This window comes from Rhinatrema bivittatum, chromosome 1 (genome assembly GCF_901001135.1).
Source record: "Rhinatrema bivittatum chromosome 1, aRhiBiv1.1, whole genome shotgun sequence".
Classification (NCBI taxonomy): Eukaryota; Metazoa; Chordata; class Amphibia; order Gymnophiona; family Rhinatrematidae; genus Rhinatrema; species Rhinatrema bivittatum.
Window position 1 is genome coordinate 647,758,032 of NC_042615.1, and position 23,866 is coordinate 647,781,897.

General features: G+C 46.1%; 1 protein-coding gene across 3 annotated transcripts in view; it reads right to left on the bottom strand.

Annotated features, from left to right (window-relative positions):
* LOC115073872 overlaps positions 1 to 23,866 on the bottom strand; it is a 350,431-nt gene that overhangs the window by 199,029 nt on the left and 127,536 nt on the right. For 2 of the 3 annotated variants that reach the window (XM_029572788.1, XM_029572807.1), the window contains one exon: positions 17,031 to 17,145. In XM_029572788.1, the coding sequence (XP_029428648.1) occupies positions 17,031 to 17,145 (115 nt within the window). The remainder of the gene's footprint in view (positions 1 to 17,030; positions 17,146 to 23,866) is intronic. The other variant, XM_029572796.1, reaches the window with a different exon arrangement.

Below are 23,866 nucleotides of genomic sequence, written 5' to 3' on the forward strand. Positions count from 1 at the left end.
AAATGGCACAAAGTGAAACACTCATGTATGTCCAACATTCACTGCTTGTTACTTAATTAGAAATGATTGTTCTTTGTAAGTTCCCCCTAAGCTCTTATTTGTTTTAATGTAAGCCGCCTGTGAGGCGACAGTTTTATTTCCTTGTAAACCGATGTGATATGTATATTATACAGGAACATCGGTATATAAAAATAATAAATAAATAAAATAAATAAATAATAAGGTCTTCTCTGCTCCTTTCCGAGGCAGGAAACAAAATACATATAGAACATATAGAAACATGACAGCAGCAAAAAGACCATATGGCCTATCCAGTCTGCCCATCTATTTAATTAATTTAGCATTATAGTTCTCATCACTTCCTTAGAGATACCCTGTCTTTATCCCATGTTTTCATGAATTCAGATACTGTTTTTGTCTCCACCACTTTCACTGGAAGTCTGTTCCATGCAATCTACCACCCCACTCTGTAAAGAAATGTTTCCTAAGATTACTCCTGAGTCTACCCCCTTTCAAGGTGGGGGGTAGACTCAGGAGGCTCTAGAACGAGGACCTCCTGAGTCTAGAGCCTCCTGAGTCTACCCCCGTTCTAGAGCCTCCTGTCCATTGAAAAAGGCTCACCTCCTGTGCATGGAAACCTTTGAGATATTCGGATATCTCTATCATATCTCCCCTATCTAGCCTTCGTCTAGGGTATGCATGTTTAGACCTTTAAGTCTATCCTCATTTACTTTAAACGTACATCACTGGCCATTTTAGTAGCCACCCTCTGGAACGACTCCTGTTTATATCCTTTGAAGGTGTGGTCTCCAGAAATTGTACACAGTAATCCAAGTGAGGTCTCATCAGGGACTTATACAGGGGGGCAATACCACCTCCCTTATTCTGCTGACCATTCCTCTCCCCATGCAGCCAAGCATCGTTCTGGTTTACCGTTACTTTATGCACCTGTTGGCCATCCTACGATCATCAGATTCAATTCAGCAAACTTCCGCTGAGCTTTCATTAAAAAAAAAAATAGTTCTAATAGTTTGATAAAGAAGACTTTCCTGTGCTAAATCTATGCTAACTCTTCCCCACTAAGTCATGGCTATTCATATGCTCAATAATTTTCTTTTTTTAGAATAGCTTCTAACATTTTTGTCCACAACCAATGTCAGGTTCTCCGTTCCATTTCTGTTATGCATTTTGGAATACTATAAACTGGTCCATTAAATCAACTATGTCTATTTTCACTTCAGCTGTTGCACTGCAGTTATCTTTTGGAAGATCTTTCATTTGCAGTTACTCCACAATCGCTGAAAGAGACACCTTTTCTTTTTTTCCAGCGGTTTCTCTGGGAAAGGAGGTTCTTGATTAGACTGTTTCACATTGAGTGGTGTGCTAATAGCTATCTTTTATCATATTTATTACCTGCCATCTCTGGGAATCAATTATTGTTCATTTTTTACTCCAAAAGAAATGGAACAAGGATCAAGAAATGCTCTTTTGTTAATAGTTTTCACAGAGCCTGCCACGCATGCCTCCATCTTGTATTTTGCACACTGATGTGCACTAATACTTTATTTTTTATGTGGCCATGTACCATGCAACAAGTGGGACTCTGCTGAAAACAAGGCTTATGTCAAAAAATAAATAAATAAATAAATAAATAAATAAAACAAACATTGTGACAAAGTTGAATTTAAAAGTTCAATGAAATGCTTACATTTTTCACAAAGCATGATACATATAACATTGCATAAAATACTTCACATTATGAACAGGAACATACAGCACAAACAGCAGCATAAACAATTCTGGATATATTTTGTCTTTTGGTTATAATGTATTTGCTTATAGGAATCTCAATGAAAATTTTATTCCCATCAAACTGACCACCATCATATTCCCAATCATTACAGCCATCTAGTGGACATCATCTGGAATTACCATACATATTCAGTTCTTTAGTCCTGTTTGCTAAGGAATTTTTGTGGGGAAAAAAAGACATGGATTATGACAGTAGATAAGAATCATAAGGTTAATCTAGTATTTGCAATACCTTCCTGTTGCAATACTGTAAGACCCATCTTGATGTCTGACTTTACTCTCATTTCCTCCCAACCAAGGATTCTCTGTGTTTATCCTATGCTTTACTGAATTTTGTTACTAGTTTGTCCTCAACTGCCTCTACTGGGAGACTGGTCCATACTTCTATCAGCCCCCCTCTGGGAAAAAAAGATTTCCCATTATTATAGAATTCATCCTATTTCAGCTTGCTTCTAGATCTTCACTTCCATCAAAAAAAATGCTTGTTCCTTTGCATAATTCACACGCTTCAGGTATCTGAATGTGTCCTATATCATATCCCTTCCCCTTGCCACTATTTCTCCTTTCCTTCTAGGGTATAAATATTTAGATCCATAAATTAAATTTCCTAGAGGCATAAGGTGCAGACTCTACACTACTCCGACAACACTTCTCTAGACAGACTGGACTATAATATCCATGAAAGCCAATTTCTAAAAGTTCAGACTAGTTATGATAACTGTTTGTCAAATATTTGATTAAAATAGAAAAATAACAGTATGGATTAGGATATTGGATATGAGAGACTGCAGGTAATACCTTTTTATTGGACTAACAGTACATTTCTAAGTAGCAAAATGAGCTACAGATTCTGTTGTCTGAACACCCAAGTAAAATACAATTCAGTCTACAATTTACTTTTTCTGTTCAGATATCATCTATTAACTTATTTTGCATTAATCTGATGGAATATAACTCTCAAAAGCTAGTTCCAAACTGAAATTTCCCTTACCATCATTTTCTATTAATTTCTGAAGCAATCAGGACTTGTAGATCCAAATAAGGGAATTTTAAAAAGGGATAAAAGGAATATTATATTTATATTCTGCCTTTCAGCCCATTTCAAAACGGATTACATTTAGGTACTGTAGGTTATTAACTGGTTATCTACTGCTTGGGACGTAGATTCAGACGAGGAACTTCAAACTGGAATTTACATTGCAGAATTTCCTGGTCCTCATCCTAGTCTTGCAACAATCTTTCTAGCCCAGACTAAGCAGATCTCTAGCAATTTAATGGTCTGAAAGCTAAATATTGTTCTATACATGTTATCTCTGCTAGGGGTAAAAAAAAAAACAAAAAAAAAAACAGGTGCTATGGGTTTCTTTCCATGTACTGGTTTACAGATACAAAAACAGTGGTCGCGAACATGGCATACTGCGATGTTTCCCAACCAGTGTGCCATGTCATACTGGTGTGCCTTTAGACCTGATCAAGTGTGCCACATAAAAGTCACTACTGCCTGATGCTCAGACCCAGGCCAGCACCTGCATTCTGCTCTCAGTATGTCGCCAAGGCACATTAACAAAACTGTTGGGTAGCACACTAAACTCCACCGAGCAGGCAGTGCAGACATGAAGAGGACTTATATGGAAAAATAAATAGCTTTACAAAAAATAGGGATTGACAGTAAAGGAGATTTCCATTTTATATTTACATTGTACTTCATGCTGCAGTGGTCATTAAGAGGGCAATTTTCAAAAGCATTTATATGGATAAATAGGTTCTGGCCTAACTCGAATATGTTCTTTATCCTGGGAAAAAAATGTTCCTGTAGGTAAAGGATAACAGAGAAAGGGAAAATATGACAGATACATTCAGATATTACCTTAAAGGTATTAATGATGCACTTTTTCAGTGGAAGTTCCAGAACAAGGGATGACTGTTAGATTAGGCTCAAATGTAACATCAGGAAACATTTTTTTATGGAAAGGGTGGTGGATATATAGATCACCTTCCTAGAGCAAGTGCTAGAGATTAATTAGTTAGAGGATTATTAATTAGGATTATTAATTAGTTAGAGGATTATTAGTTGAAACAAGTGATAAAACAGCAGAATGATGTCTGCAGTACTCAAATGATTCAATGAGTGTTGAAGCTGCCAGTAAGAATGGCAGACAGCAATATGAACTATTAGAAGACCTAAAGAAAATGCAGACAAACATGTAACTAAGTAGATCTGGCAAGCTCTAATGATAGCAGATGGGTCTGTTTGGCAAGCCACAAGTAAAGTAATAACTAGAAGCTGTAGAACAAACATAGGTGTCAAGTAGTTGGGACTGTCTGACAGATTGTGCAGAGGACCTAGGAGACTGGATGTCAGAGCAACAGCCACACTGGCATTGGTAGCTATTTAGATATTACAAAGCGTTGTGGTTAGACATGGGAAAAGGAGGATGCTGGGCATAAATTAAACGAGGACTAGGGGGCACTACATGAAGTAGCATGTAGTAAGTTACCTCTGTAAATATTTTACGCTGCTATCCTTATCTCCTTCCTCCCCCAGTTCTACAACCTTGTTTTATTGTAACTTTTGCTTCCTTCGCACTTGTTAAAAGAACAGTTTTTGCACCCCCTGTTATATGTAAACCGGCATGATATGATCTTATCATGAATGCCGGTATAGAAAAACCTTAAATAAAATAAAATAAAATAAATAAATGTAGCATATTTAAAACTAATCGGAGAAAATTATTTTTCACTCAACGCACAATTAAACTCTGGAATTTGTTGCCAGGGGATGTGGTTAGTACAGTTAGTGTAGCTGGGTTTAAAAAAGGTTTGGATAAGTTCTTGGAGAAGTCCATTACCTGTTATTAATCAAGTTGACTTAGAAAATAGCCACTGCTATTACTGGCATCAGTAGCATGGGATAGACTTAGTTTTTGTGTACTTGCCAGGTTCTTATAGCCTGGATTGGCCACTGCTGGAAACAGGATGCTGGGCTTCATGGACCCTTGGTCTGACCCAGTATGGCATGCTCTTATGTTGAATCTTGTATGCTGAGTGGCCCAAGATGGTAGATTACAAATGTGAAGACAACAATAACTGTCTTGGATAAGAAGAAATATCTTATTAGTGAAAGCAGGCATGTAAGAAATGCCATACTGGGTCAGACCAAGGGCCCATCAAGCCCAGCATCCTGTCTTCAACAGTGGCCAATCCAGGTCACAAATACCCAGTACGACATTCCAAATTGTGAAGCGTTTGGCTTTGTTTTTTCAAGAGAAGATAGAATTGATAGCTGACAATATGAACATTTATTTGGGTCATAGAATGGAAAGGGGATCTGAATTGGAGGTTGATAATGTTATTTTGATGTGGAAAAGTAGTAGCACAAGGGCTTGTTTGAAGGAATTTAAGCCTCTTTCCTTGATGGAAATAGGAAAACTGGTTCTTACCTGCTAATTTTCGTTCCTGTAGTACCAGGAATCAGTCCAGACTGCTGGGTTTTGCCTCCCTTCCAGCAGATGGAGACAGAGAAAGTTTCACAGGCACTACCTCTTAACCTGGTGTGCCACCTGCTGTTCCTCAGTATTTATTTATACCTAAGCAGAATAATCTTATAGAATAACCATTTTATGCATTAACCTAACTCGATCCCCTGAACAAGCAGAGGATGAAGAACAGAACTTTAAAAGCAGGAACAAGGAACTTCCTCAAAGCCTTATAAAAACCTAAGCATTCCTTCAGAAAAGGCTAGAGACAATAGTACAGATCGAGCGGGCTCTCCACACACAAGCCTGAACCCCCCCCAGTGGGTGGACTTCTGGACTGATCCGTGGTACTACAGGAACGAAAATTAGCATGCAAGAACCAATTTTCCTTTCCCTGTACGTACCTGGATCAGTCCAGACTGCTGGGATATACCCAAACTCTCCTAATTAGGATGAGACTGCGAGACTGCGAGAGTCCCGCTTGAATGACACTGGTACCAAAAGTGCTGGGGTCCAAATCCTGGACATCCAGCCGGTAGTATCTGGCAAAGGTGTGAAGACTTCCAGGTAGCTGCCCTGCAGATTTCATGTGGGGAAACCAGCTGGCATTCTGCCCATGAAGCTGCCTGCACTCAGGTAGAATAAGCCCAAGGGGACCAGGCGACCAGAACCGATAAATGCAGATGCTATGGATTCCTTTAACCAACGAGCAATAATCACTTTACACGCTGACTGTCCCTTCTTCACACCATGTCACAGAACAAAAGGTGATCTGATAAATGGAATCCATTGGTAGACTCCAGATAGAGCAACAAGGCATGTCTGATATCTAGCTGTCTAAGTTGTGTTGAATGAGGACCTCTCAGCTCCATAGCCAGAAAGGCCGGAAGCTCCACCGATTGATTTACATGAAAAGCAGAGACCACCTTTGGCAAAAAGGATGAGACAGTTCATAGCAAAACTCTGGAATCCGAGAATCGGAGAAAAGGCTCCCTGCAGGACAAGGCCTGAGGCTCCAAGATCCTCCTGGCTGAACAAATGGCCACCAAAAAAAACACCTTCAGTGTGAGATCCTTTTAAAGTGGCCTTCCTGAGCAAGCTCAAAGGGGGCTTCGCACAAACCTCGGAGAACCAGGTTTAGGCTCCAGGAGGGGCATAGTCTGCGAATTGGGGGGGGGCGTACATGTTTCACACCCTGGAGAAAAACACACACCACATCCGGATGAGGTGCCAGAGGAGCACCTTGGGTATGGCTCCTCAACATCTTAGGGCTGAGATCTGAGCCTTCAGCGAATTATAGGAAAATCCTTTCTCTATGCCATTCTGCAGAAAAGAAAGAACTAGAGTCATCGAAGCTCCTCGAGGATCCACCCCTTGAGGCTGACACCAGGACTTGAAGACCTTCCAGACACGAACATATGCCAGGGATATGGAGGTTTTCCGGGCTTGTAGCTTCCACCAGAGACCACCGGCCCTGAACTGAACAAATCTGGCATACTGCTCCCCAGTCAGAGAGGCTGGCATCTGTTGTCACCACCATCCACCAGGGGTATTTCCAGATTCACACCACAACTCCAAATGGTCCTGGGCAAGGCACCATGAAAGACTGGACCTGGCAATGTCTGTAAGCAGCAGCAGGAGGTGAAATTGCTCCGATAGCAGGTTCCAGCAGGACTGCAAAGCAGCTTGTAGAGGTCTCATATGCACAAAGGCCATGGAACTAGCTCCAAGGTCGATGCCATGGAGCCAAGACCCTGCAGGTAATCCAAGACCTTGGGCACAGAGGCTTGCAAGAGGCACCGGACTTGGCTGTGTAATTTGAGAATTCTGTCCTCTGAGAGGAAAACTTTGCCTACTTAAGTAGGAGAAGTCCATTAATGGATATTAATCAATTTTACGTAGGGAATAGCCACTGCTATTAATTGCATCAGTAGCATGGGATCTTCTTAGTGTTTGGGTAATTGCCAGGTTCTTGTGGCATGGTTTTGGCCTCTGGACCATGGTCTGACCCAGCCTGGCAATTTCTTATGTTCTTATGTTCTTAAAATGTCCAGGACCTGGGATGGGACTACATGGCTCTTGACTAGGTTGCCCACCCAGCCCAGGAACCTCAGACGGTGCATGACCACATCCACTGCCTTCGCGCAATGGTCCGCCAATTTTTCTTGGATGAGCCAATTGTCCAGATAGGGATGCACCAGAACCCCTTCCTTCCGTAGGACCGCCGCCACCACCACAATAATTTTGAAGAAAGTCCGTGGAGCCGTGGCAAGGCCAAACGGTAGAGCACAAAACTGAAAATGTTGTCCGAGAATCAGATGGTCCCTGCAAATCTCAATATGGAGATAGGCTTCCTTCAGATCTAGTGATGCCAGGTATTCACCCTTCCGTACTGCTACAATGAGTGAGTGGAGATTCTACATCTGGAAACGTGGCACCTTGAGAGCTAAGTTCACCTTCTTTAAGTCCAGGATGGGCCAAAAGGTCCCCTCCTTCTTCAGGATGATAAAGTAAATGCAGTAACGTCCCGTTCCGTGTTCTGATGAGGGGAAAGGAACAATGACCCCCAGACTTTGAGGCCGCTCCAGGGTCTAGCGAACAACAAACTCTTTTTCTGGAGACCCCACGGAGTCACCAGAAAAAGGTTGCGGAGTGGGCGAGCAAATTCTAATGTGTAGCTATGTTCTATCACACTGAGAACCCACTGGTCTGACATAATCTTGACCCACTCTTCATAAAAGAGAGTCACCCGACCTCCTATGACAGGATCCGAGAAGTGGGCCGGCCAGAACTCACTGGGCAGCCTTGGCCCTGTTGAGCCCTTGTCCGGAACCATCTTGGGCTGCTCGACGTCCACAGTAGGCCTGTGACCAAGACTGGAACCTCCCCCGAGGCTTGTCTTTGGCCCGTGCTCTGAGCCCTGCTCTGCCGAAAATGCCTTTGGCTACGAAAGTGAGTGTGGGCCGGGGGAAAAGTTTTCTGACCCTTCAGCTTATCTTCTGGGAGCTTATGCACTTTATTATCCCCCAGCTGCTTGATTAGCTGTCCAGATCCTCCCCATAAAGCAGTTTGCCTTTCAAGGGAAGGGCACTGAATTGAGCCTTTGAAGATAGATCCACAGCCCAGTTGCAAAGCCACGAGTGCCTACTAGCAGAGACCACCCACACCATCGTCCGCGACAAGGTGCGAAGGAGGTCATACAAAGCATCCACGCCATAAGCTACGGCAGCTTCCAGATGTTCCACCTTCTTCGCCTCCTGGGGCTCCAAATCCTTGTATTTATAAAGTATTAATGGAACTTGAGAAGAAACGGTCTGTATTGTGTTTTATTATTGATGACAATCTGATGATTGTCTCCCTTGGTGTGAGGACTACCATCCTGCTTTTCCTCTGAGAACCATGGCTCTTACTTAGACTGTTATCTGGAGATCAGCCAGAGCATAGCAATGTGTAATACAGGCTGTTAACCAGTTGGACAATGTGCACTTGGCAACAGCTATTCCAAAGCAAAAAGATGAGAAGCTTGATGACAAGACTGAGTTCTCTTCAGATAATAAGCAAAAGTCCTTTTACAGTCCAATGAAGGGAGGGGCTTCTCCGCTTTATAAGCATGAGATCTTGGAAAGAAAGTGGGCAACACAATTGCTTAATTCAGATAAAAAGCCAAAACTAATTTTATTTATTTATTTATGTATTTAGGGGTCTGTATTCAGTAGGCCAGTTAGTGAACAAGTTACTATTCTAAAGTTATCCAGCTATATTTAACCAGAGAATTAAAAAATGTAACCAGCTATGTTTGAATATAGGTATGTCATTTTTTCTTTTATTTATCGGGTCTTGTGTGGCCAGATAACATGCTCCTTAACTGGATATCTTTAAAAAATATCTAAGTAGCGCTATCATCATCACCAACCAAAATAAAAAAATATAAGTTGGCCAATCTGCTCCCCCTCCCCCAAAATGTAACACAAAGGCCCTGTCAGGCCATGTATCCTAAGCCCCTCCAAACCTTTTTAAAAACTAGCAATTCAGGACCCCATCCCAATTTTAAGTTTACAGGAGCCCCCCTCTCCCCCCACCCACCCACAAGGAAGAATTGTTGTGCCTGCCCTCCCCATCCCTGCCAATACTTTTTTATCCCCAAGAGTGAGGGGACCCTCTGCCCCACTTATGGTGCCTCCAGTGCTGCTCTGACCAAGGCAGCACTAGAAGTGTAAGCTTAAACATAAACTTACACTTCCAACACTGCATCTGTCAGAGAAAAGTTGAAGACGCCAGGAGTGGGGCAGAGAATCTTTCGCTCCTGACTGGAATAAAAAAGGTATCTGAGGGGAAGGGGAAGATAAAAGGGATGGGAGGGCAGGAGCGACAATTCTTCCTTATGGGTGGGTGTGGGAGAAGGGGGGAGGAAGGACGATCCTGCTGTTAACTTAAAATCGGAATGGGGGCCCGGATTCACTAGTTCTTAAAAAGATTTTGGGAGGAGTTATGATACACAGCCTGTCAGGGCCTTTGTGTTCCACTTTGGGGGTGAGGGAGGGGACTAGCCCGCTTATCTCCTTTATTTTGGTTGATGATGACAGTGCTGCATAGCCGGATTTCTTTTAAAAATATCTGGTTAAGTAGCATGTTATCTCGTCACACAAGACTGGATAACTTTAGACCTGCTCAGAAGCAGATCTAAAGTTTTTCAGCTAACTTAGTTGGATATACCCGTTATTAAGCTGGGTTAGCCAGATATTTCAGCCCTTCCTGGAACATCCCCGAAAAGTCCCATTTTTATCCCGTTAAATTATCCGGATAATTACCTATCTGGCTATAGTTTAGATGGATAAGTGGCCTAATATGCCACATTTAACATTTAGACTAATAATTGTTGTGTTATCCATCTAAATGGCTTTTGAATATGGACCTTTTAATTTTTATTTATTACCCGCTCCTCCAAACAGTTAGGGGTGGGGTACAATAAAACATACACAGATAATAACAACATAATCACAGACTCAAAACAGAATAATATTTATATGAAATTAGGGAAGCTTCAGAAATTAAAGCAGTAAGTGAATCGATATAGTGAGCAAATCAAGTTACAGCAGGGTTAGGGAGGCAGTTGATTGCTGGGAAAAAGATGGAGGGAATATTTAGTGCAGAGATGTAGCAAGTGTTCTCCTAGGACAGCAGGCTGTTAGTCCTCACACATGGGTGACATCATCGGATAGAGCCCAGCACGGAAAACTTATGTAAAAGTTTCTAGAAACTGACTGGCACACTTAGCATGCCCAGCATGCCACTATCCACGCTGGGTCCTTCTTCAGTCTCATAACATAGAATTACAAAAAAATAAATCAACAAACATAATGAAACATAACTCCGTGGTTCATGAGGACTAACATCCTGCTGTCCTAGGAGAACACCTGTTACAGGTAAGCAACTCTGCTTTCTCCTAGGACAAGCAGGATGGTAGTCCTCACACATGGATGAATCCCTAGCTACAGGCTGTTCCCAACCAGCATCTAACTAGGTGCCACGGGCACAACAACAGAGGTGCTATGGGTGACAGAGGGAGACAGCCTGAACCCGAAAAAAGGGTTCTACAGCTGAAAGAGATTCCAGAGGACAGAATGGCCGAAGCTGCTATCGTGTCTGCCATCCCTGTCCAAACAGCAGTGGGTGGCAAAAGTGTGGCAAGAACTCCACGTCACAATCTTGCAGATCTTGGCCACGGGAACCGCTCTCAAGTATGCTACCAAAGCCACCATGGCTCTGACAGAGTGAGCCTTAACATGGCCCCCAAGCTGCAGTCCTGCTTGCGCTTAACAGAAGGAAATGCAATCCGCAAGCCAGTTAAACAGGGTCTGCTTGGCAACTGCAACCCCTAATCTATTCTTGTCAAAAGAGATGAAGAGTTGTGTGGATTGCATGTGGCCTGCTGTCCGACCAGGTAGAAGGCCAAGGCTCTCTCGCAATTCAAGCTGGCAGAGCCCGTTCGCCTGGTGCGAATGAGGCTTGGGAAAAAAGGTGGGTAGGACGATGGACTGGTTAAGATGGAAGTCCGTCACCATCTTAGGCAGGAATTTAGGATGCGTATGCAGAACCTCCCTATCATGAAAGAAATTTGTGTATGGTGGGTACTTCACCAAAGCCTGAAGCTCACTGAGCCTGTGTACCAAAAGACCGTGACCAAAAACATGACCTTCAAGGTCAGGCTCTATAGGTCACAGGAGTGCAGTAGCTTGAAAGGATCCTTTATGAGCAGAGCCAACATCACACTGAGGTTCCAAGATACAGCAGGAGGCTGCAGGGGAGGCTTTAATGGCAGCAGACCCCATATAAAATGACTCACTATGGGTTGCACAGAGATGGGTGAACCATCCACACCCTAGTGGTAGACACCGATGGTACTCAGGTTGTACCCTGATGGAGTCGGTTTTCAAGCCAGCATCCGAAATGTGCAGAAGGTAATCAAGCAATTTCGGTGTAGAGCAGGAGAACAGATCTATGCCGTGACACTCACACCACATAGAAAACTTCTTCCACTTCAGGCTGTAAGACTTCCTAGTGGAAAGCTTCCTGGAAGCCACCAGGCCCGAGACACATTGTCTGACAGGTCAAGGGGCTACAGAATTAGCCTCTCAACATCCAGGCTGTCAGAGACAGTGCCCTGAGGTTGGGATGGCGCAGCCTGCCCTGATCCTGTGTGACAAAGTTGGGGGAAGTCCCAGACCGATTGGTTCCCAGACAGATAGATCTCACAAGAGTGGGAACCAGGTTTGCCTCTGCCAATGAGCGGCTATAAGGATCATGGTTCCCCTGTCCTGCCCGGAGCTTCAGAAGAGTCTTCCTCACCAGAGGAAGTGGAAGATATGTGTACACAGAAGGCCCTTTCCTCAATGGCGGGCAAAAGTGTCTGAGGCTGGTTTTCTATCTCCCCTGTACAGGGAGCAGAATTACCTCATCTTGCTGATGCAGGGGAAGGCAAAGAGATCTATGTCTGTGGTTCCCCAGAGACGGAAGATCCGTTTTGCCACTTCCTGATCCAGGAACCACTCATGGGGGTCAGAAGACTCGACTCAGCCAGTCCGCCACCACATTCTCCATCCCAGCAAGATACATGGCTCGTAGCAGCAAGCCCTGGGACTGAACTGCCTCCTGGCATAGGAGGAATGACCTTGTACCTCCCTGCTTGTTGATATACCATATAACCACTTGGTTGTCAGTCTGGATCAGGACCGCTTTGTTGGATAGGCGATCCCTGAATTCCCAAAGCATGTAACACATCGCTCAAAGCTCCAGGAAGTTGATCTGGCACTGTGCTTCCTGAGCAAACTACAGAACCTGCGAGCGGAGTCCTTTCAGATAGGCTTCCCAGTACAGGGTTGATGCATCCATGGTATGCAAAACTTGGGTAGGGGGAGACAGAAAAGGAACTCCCTGCTCCAAATTGGCCAGGCTCTCCCACTAAGACAAGGTCTGGAGAGGCGGACTAATGTGGATGTGTACGTGGAGGTCCTGGGTGGCCTGCTGCCACTGGGACCTGTGCATATGTAAGTGAGCCAGAGGAGTAAAACAGACATTTACAGCCATGTGACCTAGAAGTTGGAGCACGTAGCGGGCCGAGACCTGCCGGCTCCGGTGAACCACTTCCGCAACGGATGCCAGTGCGAGTGCCTGATCGCGAGAAAGATAGGCTCTGGCCTGAGCCGTGTCCAGCTGGGCACCGATAAAGATCAACTGAGGCAATGGGGTAAGATGGGACTTCAGGTAATTAATGACAAACCCCAGGGACTCCAACACGCAAATGGTTAAGTGGAGGGACCAATGTGCTCCCTCCTGGTGGCGCTCTTGACCAGCCAGTCATCCAAGTAGGGAAACATTTGCACCCCCAGTCGTTGAAGGTGTGCTCCCACCACTGCCAGACACTTGGTGAAGACATGTGGGGCTGAGGCGAGGCCGAATGGCAAAACCCTGTACCGGAAATGCCTCTCGCCCATGACAAATCGAAGATAATTCCTGTGATTGGGGGAGATCTCGATGTGGACGTTTGAGTCTTTTAGATCGAAGGAGCAAAGCCAATCCCCTCTTTGCAGGAGGGAAATCAGGGTGCACAGAGAGACCATTTTGAACTTTTCTTCTTTTTAGAAACTTGTTCAAAGCTCTCAAGTCAAAAATAGGGCAGAGTCCCCCTATTCTCTCTGGAATCAGGAAATAGCGAGAGTAGAACCTCCGCCCTTGTGCCGCACCGAAACAGGTTCGACTGCTCTGGTTGTCACGAGGGCGGAGAGCTCAGTCAAGAGTATTTCCTGTTGCGAGGACATACCCCAAGAGGGGCATGAGGGAGAATCCGAGGGGACACTCAGGAAGTTTAACCAATACCCTCGATGAATGATGGACAGAACCCACCAGTCCAAGGTGACACTGGGCCAGCAGTCCACAAAGAACCGCAGCTGGCCTCCGACTGGAGGGTCCGACGTCAAGGGTACGGCTGATTGGCTTATGCTCCCTCATTGCCAGTCAAAATCTTGCAGCAGGGCTCGGCTGGGGCACCAGCTGAGGCCTGGGGTCCGCTGCTGTCTGGAGCAGCCCTAGGAGCCCATGTGCTGAGAATGGGCACAAGAGGCAGGAGGATAATACTTCCTTTGGCGATAAAAGGACCTTCTTGGACCTTGTCATGAGGATATGTTGGCATAGGACAGTAGGTCCGATGTACTGGCAGAGAGATTCTGAAGGGTCTCATGGTGATCCTTCAACTGAGCCACAAGATCTCTTACCTTGTCACCAAAGAGGTTCTCGCCCACACACAGCTGGTCCGCAAGCTTCTCCTGGACCTCGAGCCAGAGGTCAGAGGCTCAGAGCCAGGCCATCCTGCGGGCACCAATGCCTGCTGCCGCCACCCTAGCTGCCATTTCAAACATGTCATAGGTGGAGCACACCTCATGTTTGTCTCATTCCAAGTCCTGTTGCACGACTGTCAAAAAAGCATCCTGCTGTTGTTGGGGCAGGAGCTCGGACAGTTCCTGGACCTCCTTCCAGAGGTTCCGAGTGTAGTGTGTCATGTACAGCTGTTAGGAAGCAATACGAGTGATCAACATGGCACCTTGAAACACCTTTCTAGACAGAAGTGAGTGAGGGAACGCTTGGCCTTTTTGAGGAGACTCTACCATGACCGACTTGATGCAACCAGTAGTGTTTAACCATTTCCATGTTTTTTATCTCCCTAGTTAACAATTTCCATGTTTTATTATTGTTTCAATGTATTGACAAAGGAAACTCTTGATTTCCTGCATTCTTTTTGTTGGAATGTAAACCGATGTGATATATAAAATCGAACACCGGTATATAAAAATAAATAAATAATAATAAATAAAAAATGTGGGAGCCGACGCCTCCTAAACCCCAAGGCATGCTGCACCAAATAAACAGCATCAACTTTCCAATTCATCGGAGGCACAGAGATGGGATGTTCCCAAATCCTAAGTAGTAACTCCTTGAAGAGCTCATGGACGAGAACAGCCACCACCTGCTTTGGGGCATCGGCAAACTGGAGAACCTCCAGCATCTTATGACTGGCATCCTCTTCCATCAGAAGCTGAAATGGAATCATTTCTGCCATGGCCCGGACAAACCCCGCAAAGGTCAGGTCCTCAGGCAGGGATTGGCATCACTCCTCCAGAGGAGATGGGTCCGAGGGAAGATCCCTCAAGTCATCAGACAAAGACTCTGAGGTATCATCCCCCCTACAGGTCATACAGGGCTTCTTCTTCACTAAGATCGCCCAGAGAAACCAGTGGAGGGGCTCATCCCCAGTCACATCGAGAGTCCCGAAGGAATCGGCAATAGACCAGGCAATGCCGACCGGGGGACCAAGGGCCTTGAAGGCGCCACATGCCACAAAGGCCCTTCCTCCTTGGAGGAACCCAGTACAGGGATAGCACCGAGTGGAGGGGGCAACGGTGGCTAGAGGGACATCGAAGGCACCCCAGGCAATGGCAGCGGCTGTGAAGGGGGAGAACACCAAAGGAGGACAGAGGCACTCCAGCAGCGGTGCCAACATCGAGGGCATAGGCTCTGGTACTGGTGAAGGCACTGGTGAAGCTGATAGCTCGATGCCCTGCAGGGCTCAGACAACCGCCAGTTGCACCCTGCGCTCCAGCTCCTCCTGGAATGTTCTAAAAGACAGGACAGACGGAGGAGGAGAAGGCATAACTGTACCTCCCTCAGAACCCTGAGGGAGATTGGTACCTGGCACGGGAATCAGTGGGAAAGGCCTAGGACTCCTGGTATCTCTTCACCATGGGGGTCGCTTCATGGGCATCACAGCTGAAGCCGGTAACGACCAGAGCCCGGCACCGTACAAAGACGGTGACCGGTGGCGGTGCTTCCTGGATTTTGCACGATGCTTGGCCCGGTCTTTCCCTTGTTCTGAGGAGGAAGGAGATGATCCAGACTTTGAATGCGATGAGACCAGTGAAGGCCGATTACCAGCACCCCCTTCCACCAAAAGCCCTGGCAGAGGTATGACAATGAAGGCTCAGTGTCCATAAGTTCACCGCAACCTCTCGGAGTCGATGCCCCCGATGCCAGTGTCGAGGGTTTGGATTTCTTTGACCCGAACACTTTCTCCATTTTATTCAGACGGGCATGCCGGTCCTTAGGGGGTCACCTGGTCACAAAAACGACACCCCCGAACATCATGCAGCACCCCCAAGCAGACAATGTACATATCATGCAGATCCGAATCATCAGTCAAAAAGCTGATGATGCCATAGGAAAACAACAAGGCGAGTGGTCAATGACAAGTGGACTCCTAAGGAAAACAAGCTGGGAATAAACCACACAGAACAAAAACTTACCGTGCTGCTTCACTAACTAAACCTGGGAATGGAAGAGGGACCCGGCGCCGGAAAATCATTGCACAATCGACCAGGAAAAGCTTTCCTCAAAATAATAGAGCACAAGCTCCACCACCGCGAGATGACAGCTCCACGGAAAAGAAGAGACTGAAGAGGGACCCCATGTGGACGCATGGATGGTGGCATGCTGGGCATGCTCAGTGTGCCAAAGTTTTAAAACTTTGACTTAAGTTTTCAGTGTTGGGCTCCATCCGATGACACCCATGTGTGAGGACTACCATCCTGCTTGTCCTAGGATAATTCATGCTTCAGGGAAGATCTTGGAGAACAAGAAAGTTTTTAGCATTTTCTTAACTGAGTTAACCTTATATGACTATACTATTGTCGGAAACTTGGGGCGAGTATACAGCACCACTCCGCTGTGGAAAAACTGCATGTATGGTGAGCAGTGGAACAATGCTTGAAGTTCATTGATTCTTCTAGCCGATGTAATTCTGACTAGGAACACTACTTTCCACAGGAGAAACATTAAGGAAGCCATCTCTAACGTGGTGTCATGAGTTATGTCAATACAACACTGAGATCCCATGATGCTGGCGGCCTGGTACTGGAGGTTTCATATGCCACAAGCCTTTCATGAACTTCAACACTAAAGGATTTATGGAGAAGAGTTTCCCATCCACTTATTTCATTATGATAGCATTAAAGTTTGGTTTTAAATCTCGCTATCAGTGTGTGTGTATACATAGTCCAATGCAGCATACAAATTTTATTTATGCAATGGAATTGGAGATATTTTAAATTCAATGGGCTGCATATGGAGCTAAAAGAGAATCCTTAAAGTATGAACGATCAGTTACAATACAATTATGATTTTTCATTAACACCTTACTTGATAGTTCCTTTGCAGGTTGGTTCTCATTGCTTGGCAAGTTTCAATCATTTGTACAAGGTCCATTCGGGCTATTGATACCTCAGCTGAATGCTCACTGAAGCAAAGTAAAGATCTGTTTAAAATGTGATACCATATGAAAAGTTATTTCTTTGCATTAAAATATCAACACGCATGTGATTAATCACGTGTACTGATTAGTCAGATATGCCTTTAATTTCATTTTTTTCCCCAAGATTAAAAAGCAAATGTTTTTCTACTAATCATATTGTAATGTTTGTTTAGTCTAACTACTGTAAACAAAAGGAGTTGCTTATACTCCACATCCAACATATAATCAACACAAAAGTGGAGCATCCTCATTAGTACTTTTATTTAAAGCTCTTTACATACATAATACAAAATTAGATACATACCCACACACATTCTCTCTCTCTCTCTCTCACATAGGTGAACTCACCTAGCAGCAGCACTGGGACAAATTGCATTCACCTTGTGTCTCTTCACACCTTCCCACAAAAATCAAGGCTATGTAGCTGCTCTTATCTTGGGATAAGCACTGGTTCTGCTCTGTTTCTGCAGGAAGCTGGAACTGATTTACACCAGCATTTCTACTCTGTTTCTGTGGGGAAGCCAGAACTAATTTTCTGCCACAAAAAAGGTGGCAGAACATCATTCTTAGATGTTCTGCCAGAAATTAAGCCCTTACTAACAGACATAAAAAGGGGGTGAATTAGCACACGTTTTAAATTTGTGAGCTGCAGTGCTTATCAAGGCCAGGGTTGAAACCCAGAGGTTTCAAACTTGTGTTAATTCAACCCCCTTTTTATGTCTGCTTTTCGCTCTGCAGCATCTGCATCAGTATCACTTCTTCTTCTCCTGTTCCTTGAAGAGGAGTAAAGAGGGAACAAAGTGACAGAAAGGGCTGAGTTACAGAGTAGAGTAGCACTTCTCCGCTCTTTCTGCTCCAGTTTCACCCTCGCTTCTCCTCTTCCTTGCAGGATGCCTGAAGGAGAGGGGCCGGAGCAGAACATCCCTGCTGCTCTGATTCTGAAGTCTGAAAAGAAGTGGCAGAAATGCATTCCAGGCTGTTCCCCCACAAATGAAGTCCTGGATATTGCACTATATGGGTAACGTTTATTCTCAATTCCTATGATTACACATGTAACAAAAAATTAGTGCAAATAAATTCTATTTTAAGGAGAAAACAGTGGATACCTTTGCAGATTTATTAGACCAACATAGAAATTGTAAAAGATGTGATTATGTATTAGCTTTCAAGATAAGTTCTAAATGTGCTCTGAAGAAAAGAACTATGTGGCTCAAACATAACCTGTACAAACATATAAAAACATAAAAACATAATATATGCCATACTGGGTCAGACCAAGGGTCCATCAAGCCCAGTATCCTGTTTCCAACAGTGGCCAATCCAAATCACAAGTACCCAAACATTAGATAAATCACAAGCTACTACTGCTTATTAATTACCGTGATAGCAGTTTATTGATTTTTCCTCTAGGAACTTATCTAAACCTTTTTTAAACCAGTTATACTAACTGCTGTAACCACATCCTCTGGCAATGAATTCCAGAGCTTAACTATGCGCTGAGTGAAAAATAATTTTCTTAAATTTGTTTTAAATATAGGGGGTTACACTGGCCATCTTCCAATCTTCAGGTGTGTCGGATGTTTTAATGATAGGATACAATTAATTGTAATAGGTCTAAAATTTCATTTTTTAGTTCATGCAGAACTCTAGGGTGTATACCATTTGGTCCAGGTGATTTACTACTCTTCAGTTTATCAATCAGGCCTACCACATCTTCTAGGTTCACCCTGATTTGATTCAGTCTATCTGAATCATTACCCATGAAAACCTTCTCCAGTACGGGTACCTCCCCAACATCCTCTTCAGTAAACACCGAAGCAAAGAAATCATTTAATCTTTCCGCGATGGCCTTATCTTCTCTAAGTGCCCCTTTAATCCCTTGATCATCTAACGGTCCAACTGACTCCCTCACAGGCTTTCTGCTTCAGATATATTTTTAAAAGTTTTTACTGTAAGTTTTTGCCTCTACGGCCAACTTCTTTTCAAATTCTCTCTTAGCCTGTCTTTATTTATGTAGGCATTTTATATACCATCATTCCACATAAAGATCACAATGGTTTACAAACATAACATTCATACTATAAATCAATAATTAATGACATTTTATGGAGGTAGAATTCATAAACATAGATTACTCTAAATCTAATGAGATGTTCTAATACATATTAACTATGAGATCAATGGTCGAGGCCATGAAGCCCAGGACCTGTCAATAATCCCAGGCCGTAGGATGAGGGATCCCGGAGAGTGGGAGCTCTCCTGCGCTTTTCATCATCTAATGGCGACTCACTGCAACGCCACGTCCCCCCGGTTCTTCAGTCGTCGGCGGGAACCGAGGGCAGAGATGGTGGACGCCCTGGTCCTCCCCTGGCCCTGGCAGGATGGTAGTCCTCACTCATAGGTGATTAAGTAGCTCCAGGCCTCTCTGAACAAGAGCAGCAAAGAACAGGTGTCATAGTGCACAACAACCAGAGCTGCAGTAATCAAAGGAGCAGACCTGCACCCAAGGATAGGGTCCACGGAGGACAGAGTTGGGTTTTCATGGCTGGAAGAGATTACGGAAGATGGACTGTCCGAAACAACTGAAGGGTTGGGAACCAGACCAGATAGGGCCTACAGGGAGCAATCAGGATCATGGAGCCTCGATCCTGCTCCAATTTCTGAAGTGTCCTGAGTATGAGCGGAAGGGATGGGTAGGCGTACAGCAAACCCGTTCCCGAGTGGCTCGAGAAAGCGTCCGTTATCGATCCTCTGCCCCTCCTGCCGAGGGAGCAAAACTGATGCACTTTCCTGTTTCCACAGAGGCAAACAGGTCTATGTCCGGGGTCCCCCAGCAGCAGAAGCAGCTGTTCGCTACCTCCTGATTGAAGGACCATTCGTGGGGTCTGAATGTCTCACTCAAGCTGTCGGCCAGGATGTTGTCCACTCCCGGAAGGGTACACTGCCCGGAGAGTGATACCGTTCTCGATGGCCCATGTCCAGACCTGGACTGCCTCCTGGCAGAGGGGAAATTACCTGGTTCCAATCTGCTTGTTCAGGTACCACATGGCCACCTGATTGTCGGTCTGAACCAGAACTCCCTTGTTCACAAGAAGCTGTCGGAACACTCGCAGGGCATAGCGGACTGCTTGTAGCTCCAACAGGTTGATCTGGAGCCGAGCCTCCTGAACTGACCAAAACCCTTGGGTGCGGTAACACTCATCGGTGGTGAGTGTGGCCTGGGACTGAGCACTCCAAAAGGGATAACCCCGTTCTAGGTTTGTGGGGATTGTCCACCACAGGAGGGATTGCCGTAACCTTTCGGTGATTATGATGCAAGCATGCATGTCCTGCAATGCCTGACACTACTGAGAGCATAGCATCCATTGCGTATAGCAATTGTGTATAGCCGAGCAAATAGGGTGACATGCACCATTGTTGCTATATGGCCCAGCAGCTGGAGAAAACTGATGAGCAGAGACATGTGGGCAGCTAGAGACATGTCATGCAAGAGCTGCTAAGGTCTCTGCCCTGTCCCGAGGTAGGTAGGTCCTGTCCTGGATGGTGTCCAGGTGCCCCAATGAAGTCCAGCTACATGGACAGCTGAAGGTGGAACTTGGGATAATTGATCAAGAATCCCAGGGTCTTCAGAGTTTCGATCATGAGGTGCATGGCACTCTGAGCCCCTTGATGGTGGTTGCCTTTGATGAACCAATAGTCAAGGTTGGGGAAATAGATGAATTCACTGCCCTTGGAAATGGGCACCCACAATTGCCAGACATTTCATGAAAACTCATGGCCCAGATGCCAGGCCAAAGAGTAGAATTTGATATCGATAGTGGTAACCGTCGACTAGAAATCTTAGGTACTGCCAATCTGCCTGAAAACTGGGGATATGGGAGTACGTGTCTTGTAGATCGAGGGAGCAGAGCCAGTCCCCCGCCCTGAGAAGGGGGATCAGGGGGCTCAGCGAGAGCATCTTGAACTTTTTCTTTACCAAGAAGCGGTTTAAAGTTCTCAGGTCCAGTATGGGCCTGAGGCCACCTGTTTTCTTGGGAATTAGGAAATACCTGGTGTAGAACCCTCTGCCCCGTTGGCTGGTCAGAACAGGTTTGACTGCTTGAGTGCAAACAAGGGCCAAGAGCTCTACTTGAAGTATCCGAATGTCCCCTGCTGCTCTCCTATTGGGAGACGGAGGGGAGAAGGGTGGAAGTCGCTAGAAATGCAGCCGGCAACCCTGGCAAATGATGGATAGGACCCAGAGGTCCGATATGATTGAGATACATCTATCTGCGAAAAATTGGAGATGACCCCCAAAAGGGGGCGAGGGTCCCATTGGGAAGGATGCCTCATATTCCCTCGTGGCCAGTCAAAATCCCGTGGCGGGGTTCTGTAGCGGAGCTGTGGATACCCTAGGTGGCCTAGGCGGTCTCTATCTGGTCTTGGGGATAGGCCTCTGAGCCCTGGCCTTCGGTGCAGGTGGGTAATACTTACGAGGCTGATAGAAAGGCCGCCATAGATATTGCCATGAGGGCTTCCTTGTAGGCTGCGTGTCAGAAGTGCTAGCCGACAATTGCTGAAGGGTTTCTTGATAATCCTTCAGCTGAGTTACAGCCTCCTTCATTCTGTCCCCAAACAGGTTATCACCCGTACAAGGCAAGTCGGTGTGACGGATCTGCACCTCAGGGCACAAATCGGATGCTCATAGCCAAGCTAGCCGATGATCACCAATGCCCTCTGCAGTGAATCTCTTGGCTGTCTTGAAGACATCTTAAGCTGAGTGGACTTCATGTTTCTCACACTCCAAACCCTGATGGACGATAGCCTGAAAATCCTCCTGGAATTGTTGAGGCAAACGCTCACTGAACTCCAGGGCTCGCTTCTCCAGATTCCAGGAATATTGCCCCATGTAAAGCTGGTAGCAAGCTATGGGGGCAATGAGCATGGCACCCTGAAACACTTGGCATCCCAAAGTATCAAGGGCTTTATGTTCGCACCCTGGCAAAACCCGAGACATGTGTACAAACCCTCATAGCCTTTGCTCAGGGCTGACTCTACCACCACTGATTGGTGGGGGAGTTGGCGGCAGTCAAATCCAGTCGATGGCTGAACTAAGTACACTCTATCCGTCTTTCTATTAATCGGCAGTACTGAGATGGGATGCTCCAACAGGCGGGTCACCAGTTCCTTGAAAATGTCATGAACTGGTACTGCCACCACCTCCTTCGGGGCATCCATGAACTGCAGGATTCTCAAGCATTTTGTAACTGGAGTCCTGTTCTGTCAATAATTGGATGGGCATTGACTCAGCCATAGACTTGATTAACCCCGCAAACGAGAGGTCCTCGGGGGGGAGATCGCCATCGTTCCTCCAGTGGAGAAGGTTAGGAAGGTAGATCTTCCAATTCCTCCGAGGAGGATATGAATGCCTCACCCTCCCAGGGGTTGCAGGGGGCTTCGTGTGTGCCCATCAGTGGGCACGGCCTGGGCCTCGAAGGCACCGTGAGAAGTACCGGAGGTATCAGAGAGCCTCGTGCCCGTGACAGAGGCAAGGGATCAGATGATACTAGCGAAATCGGAGGTACCGAGGGAATCTGTGGAACCGACCCCGAAGACCCTGGGAGAGCCAGATGGTGAGGAGACACCAGGTGTCTCCGGCCCACCATGGCGCCCGATGGCCATTCCATCTCACAGGAGTCGTTCCCCGGTATGGGGGCCGGTGGCGATGGCAGCAGTGCACCTAGAAGCCATTGGGGGGCTTAGGGCACCAGAGCCGGTGCGTGGATAGTATACCGAGCAGCTTGTCAAACTGCTCCAGCAAAAGTGCAAGAACCAGTAGAGAGGGCTCTGGAGGCGGAGGTGGTACCCGGGGAACAGGAGGCTCGAGGCCCTGCAGGGCTCAGCCGACCGCCAGCCACACATGCATCTCTAGCTCCTACTCAAAAGCCTGCAAGGATAAAATGGGCTGAGGAGAAGCTGGCAGGATCGATGCATCCCCTGGCTGAAGGGGAACCGAGCCCTCCACCAGTGCCAGTGGAGGCCGCCTGGAGGCCTCGGTGGGGTCGGAGGGAATGGCCTCCTCCACCCTCGACTGCTTCGTGGGAGGCACCGAGGTCGATGCCTTCTCACGGTCTGGTTTGGAGGAAGATGATCATCAATGCCAGTACTTCTTGGACCTTTGTCAACGATCACCGCGGTCGTTGCCCAATGCTGATGGCGAGGAACCCGATCGGGAATGGGACGATAGGGTGAGCGGTTGGTCTACCGCACCGAGCTGGGACCCCGGTAGGGCCAGGACAGGAGAACCCAAGGGAGCCAGGGACAGGGGCTCCTTGCCAAGTGGGGTGGAGGTTCCTGATACCGAGGACAGCTCTGATCTCTTGGACACAAAGAGTTTTTCTGTTTTGTAGATACGAGCCCAACGACCCTTAGGAGTCATCTAGGCAAAGAGGTCGCAAACATGGAATCATGGGAAGCCCCCAAGCAGAGGACATAGACCTCTTGGGTGTCCGTGATGGACATAGTCAGAGGGCACTGGGGGCACCAGTGGAAGCTAGTGGATTCCATGGGAAAAAGAGCACAACACGCGGTCGATGGTCAGTGGGTACCAAGGGGGAAACTCTGTCGGCTATTGACCATGATGATCTGAAAACTTGCCGACCGGAGGCCGAGAAGGATGAGGGACCCTACGTGATGCTTAGAAAGCAAAGAAAATCGCTTTGCAGTAGGAAATTATCAAAAAAAA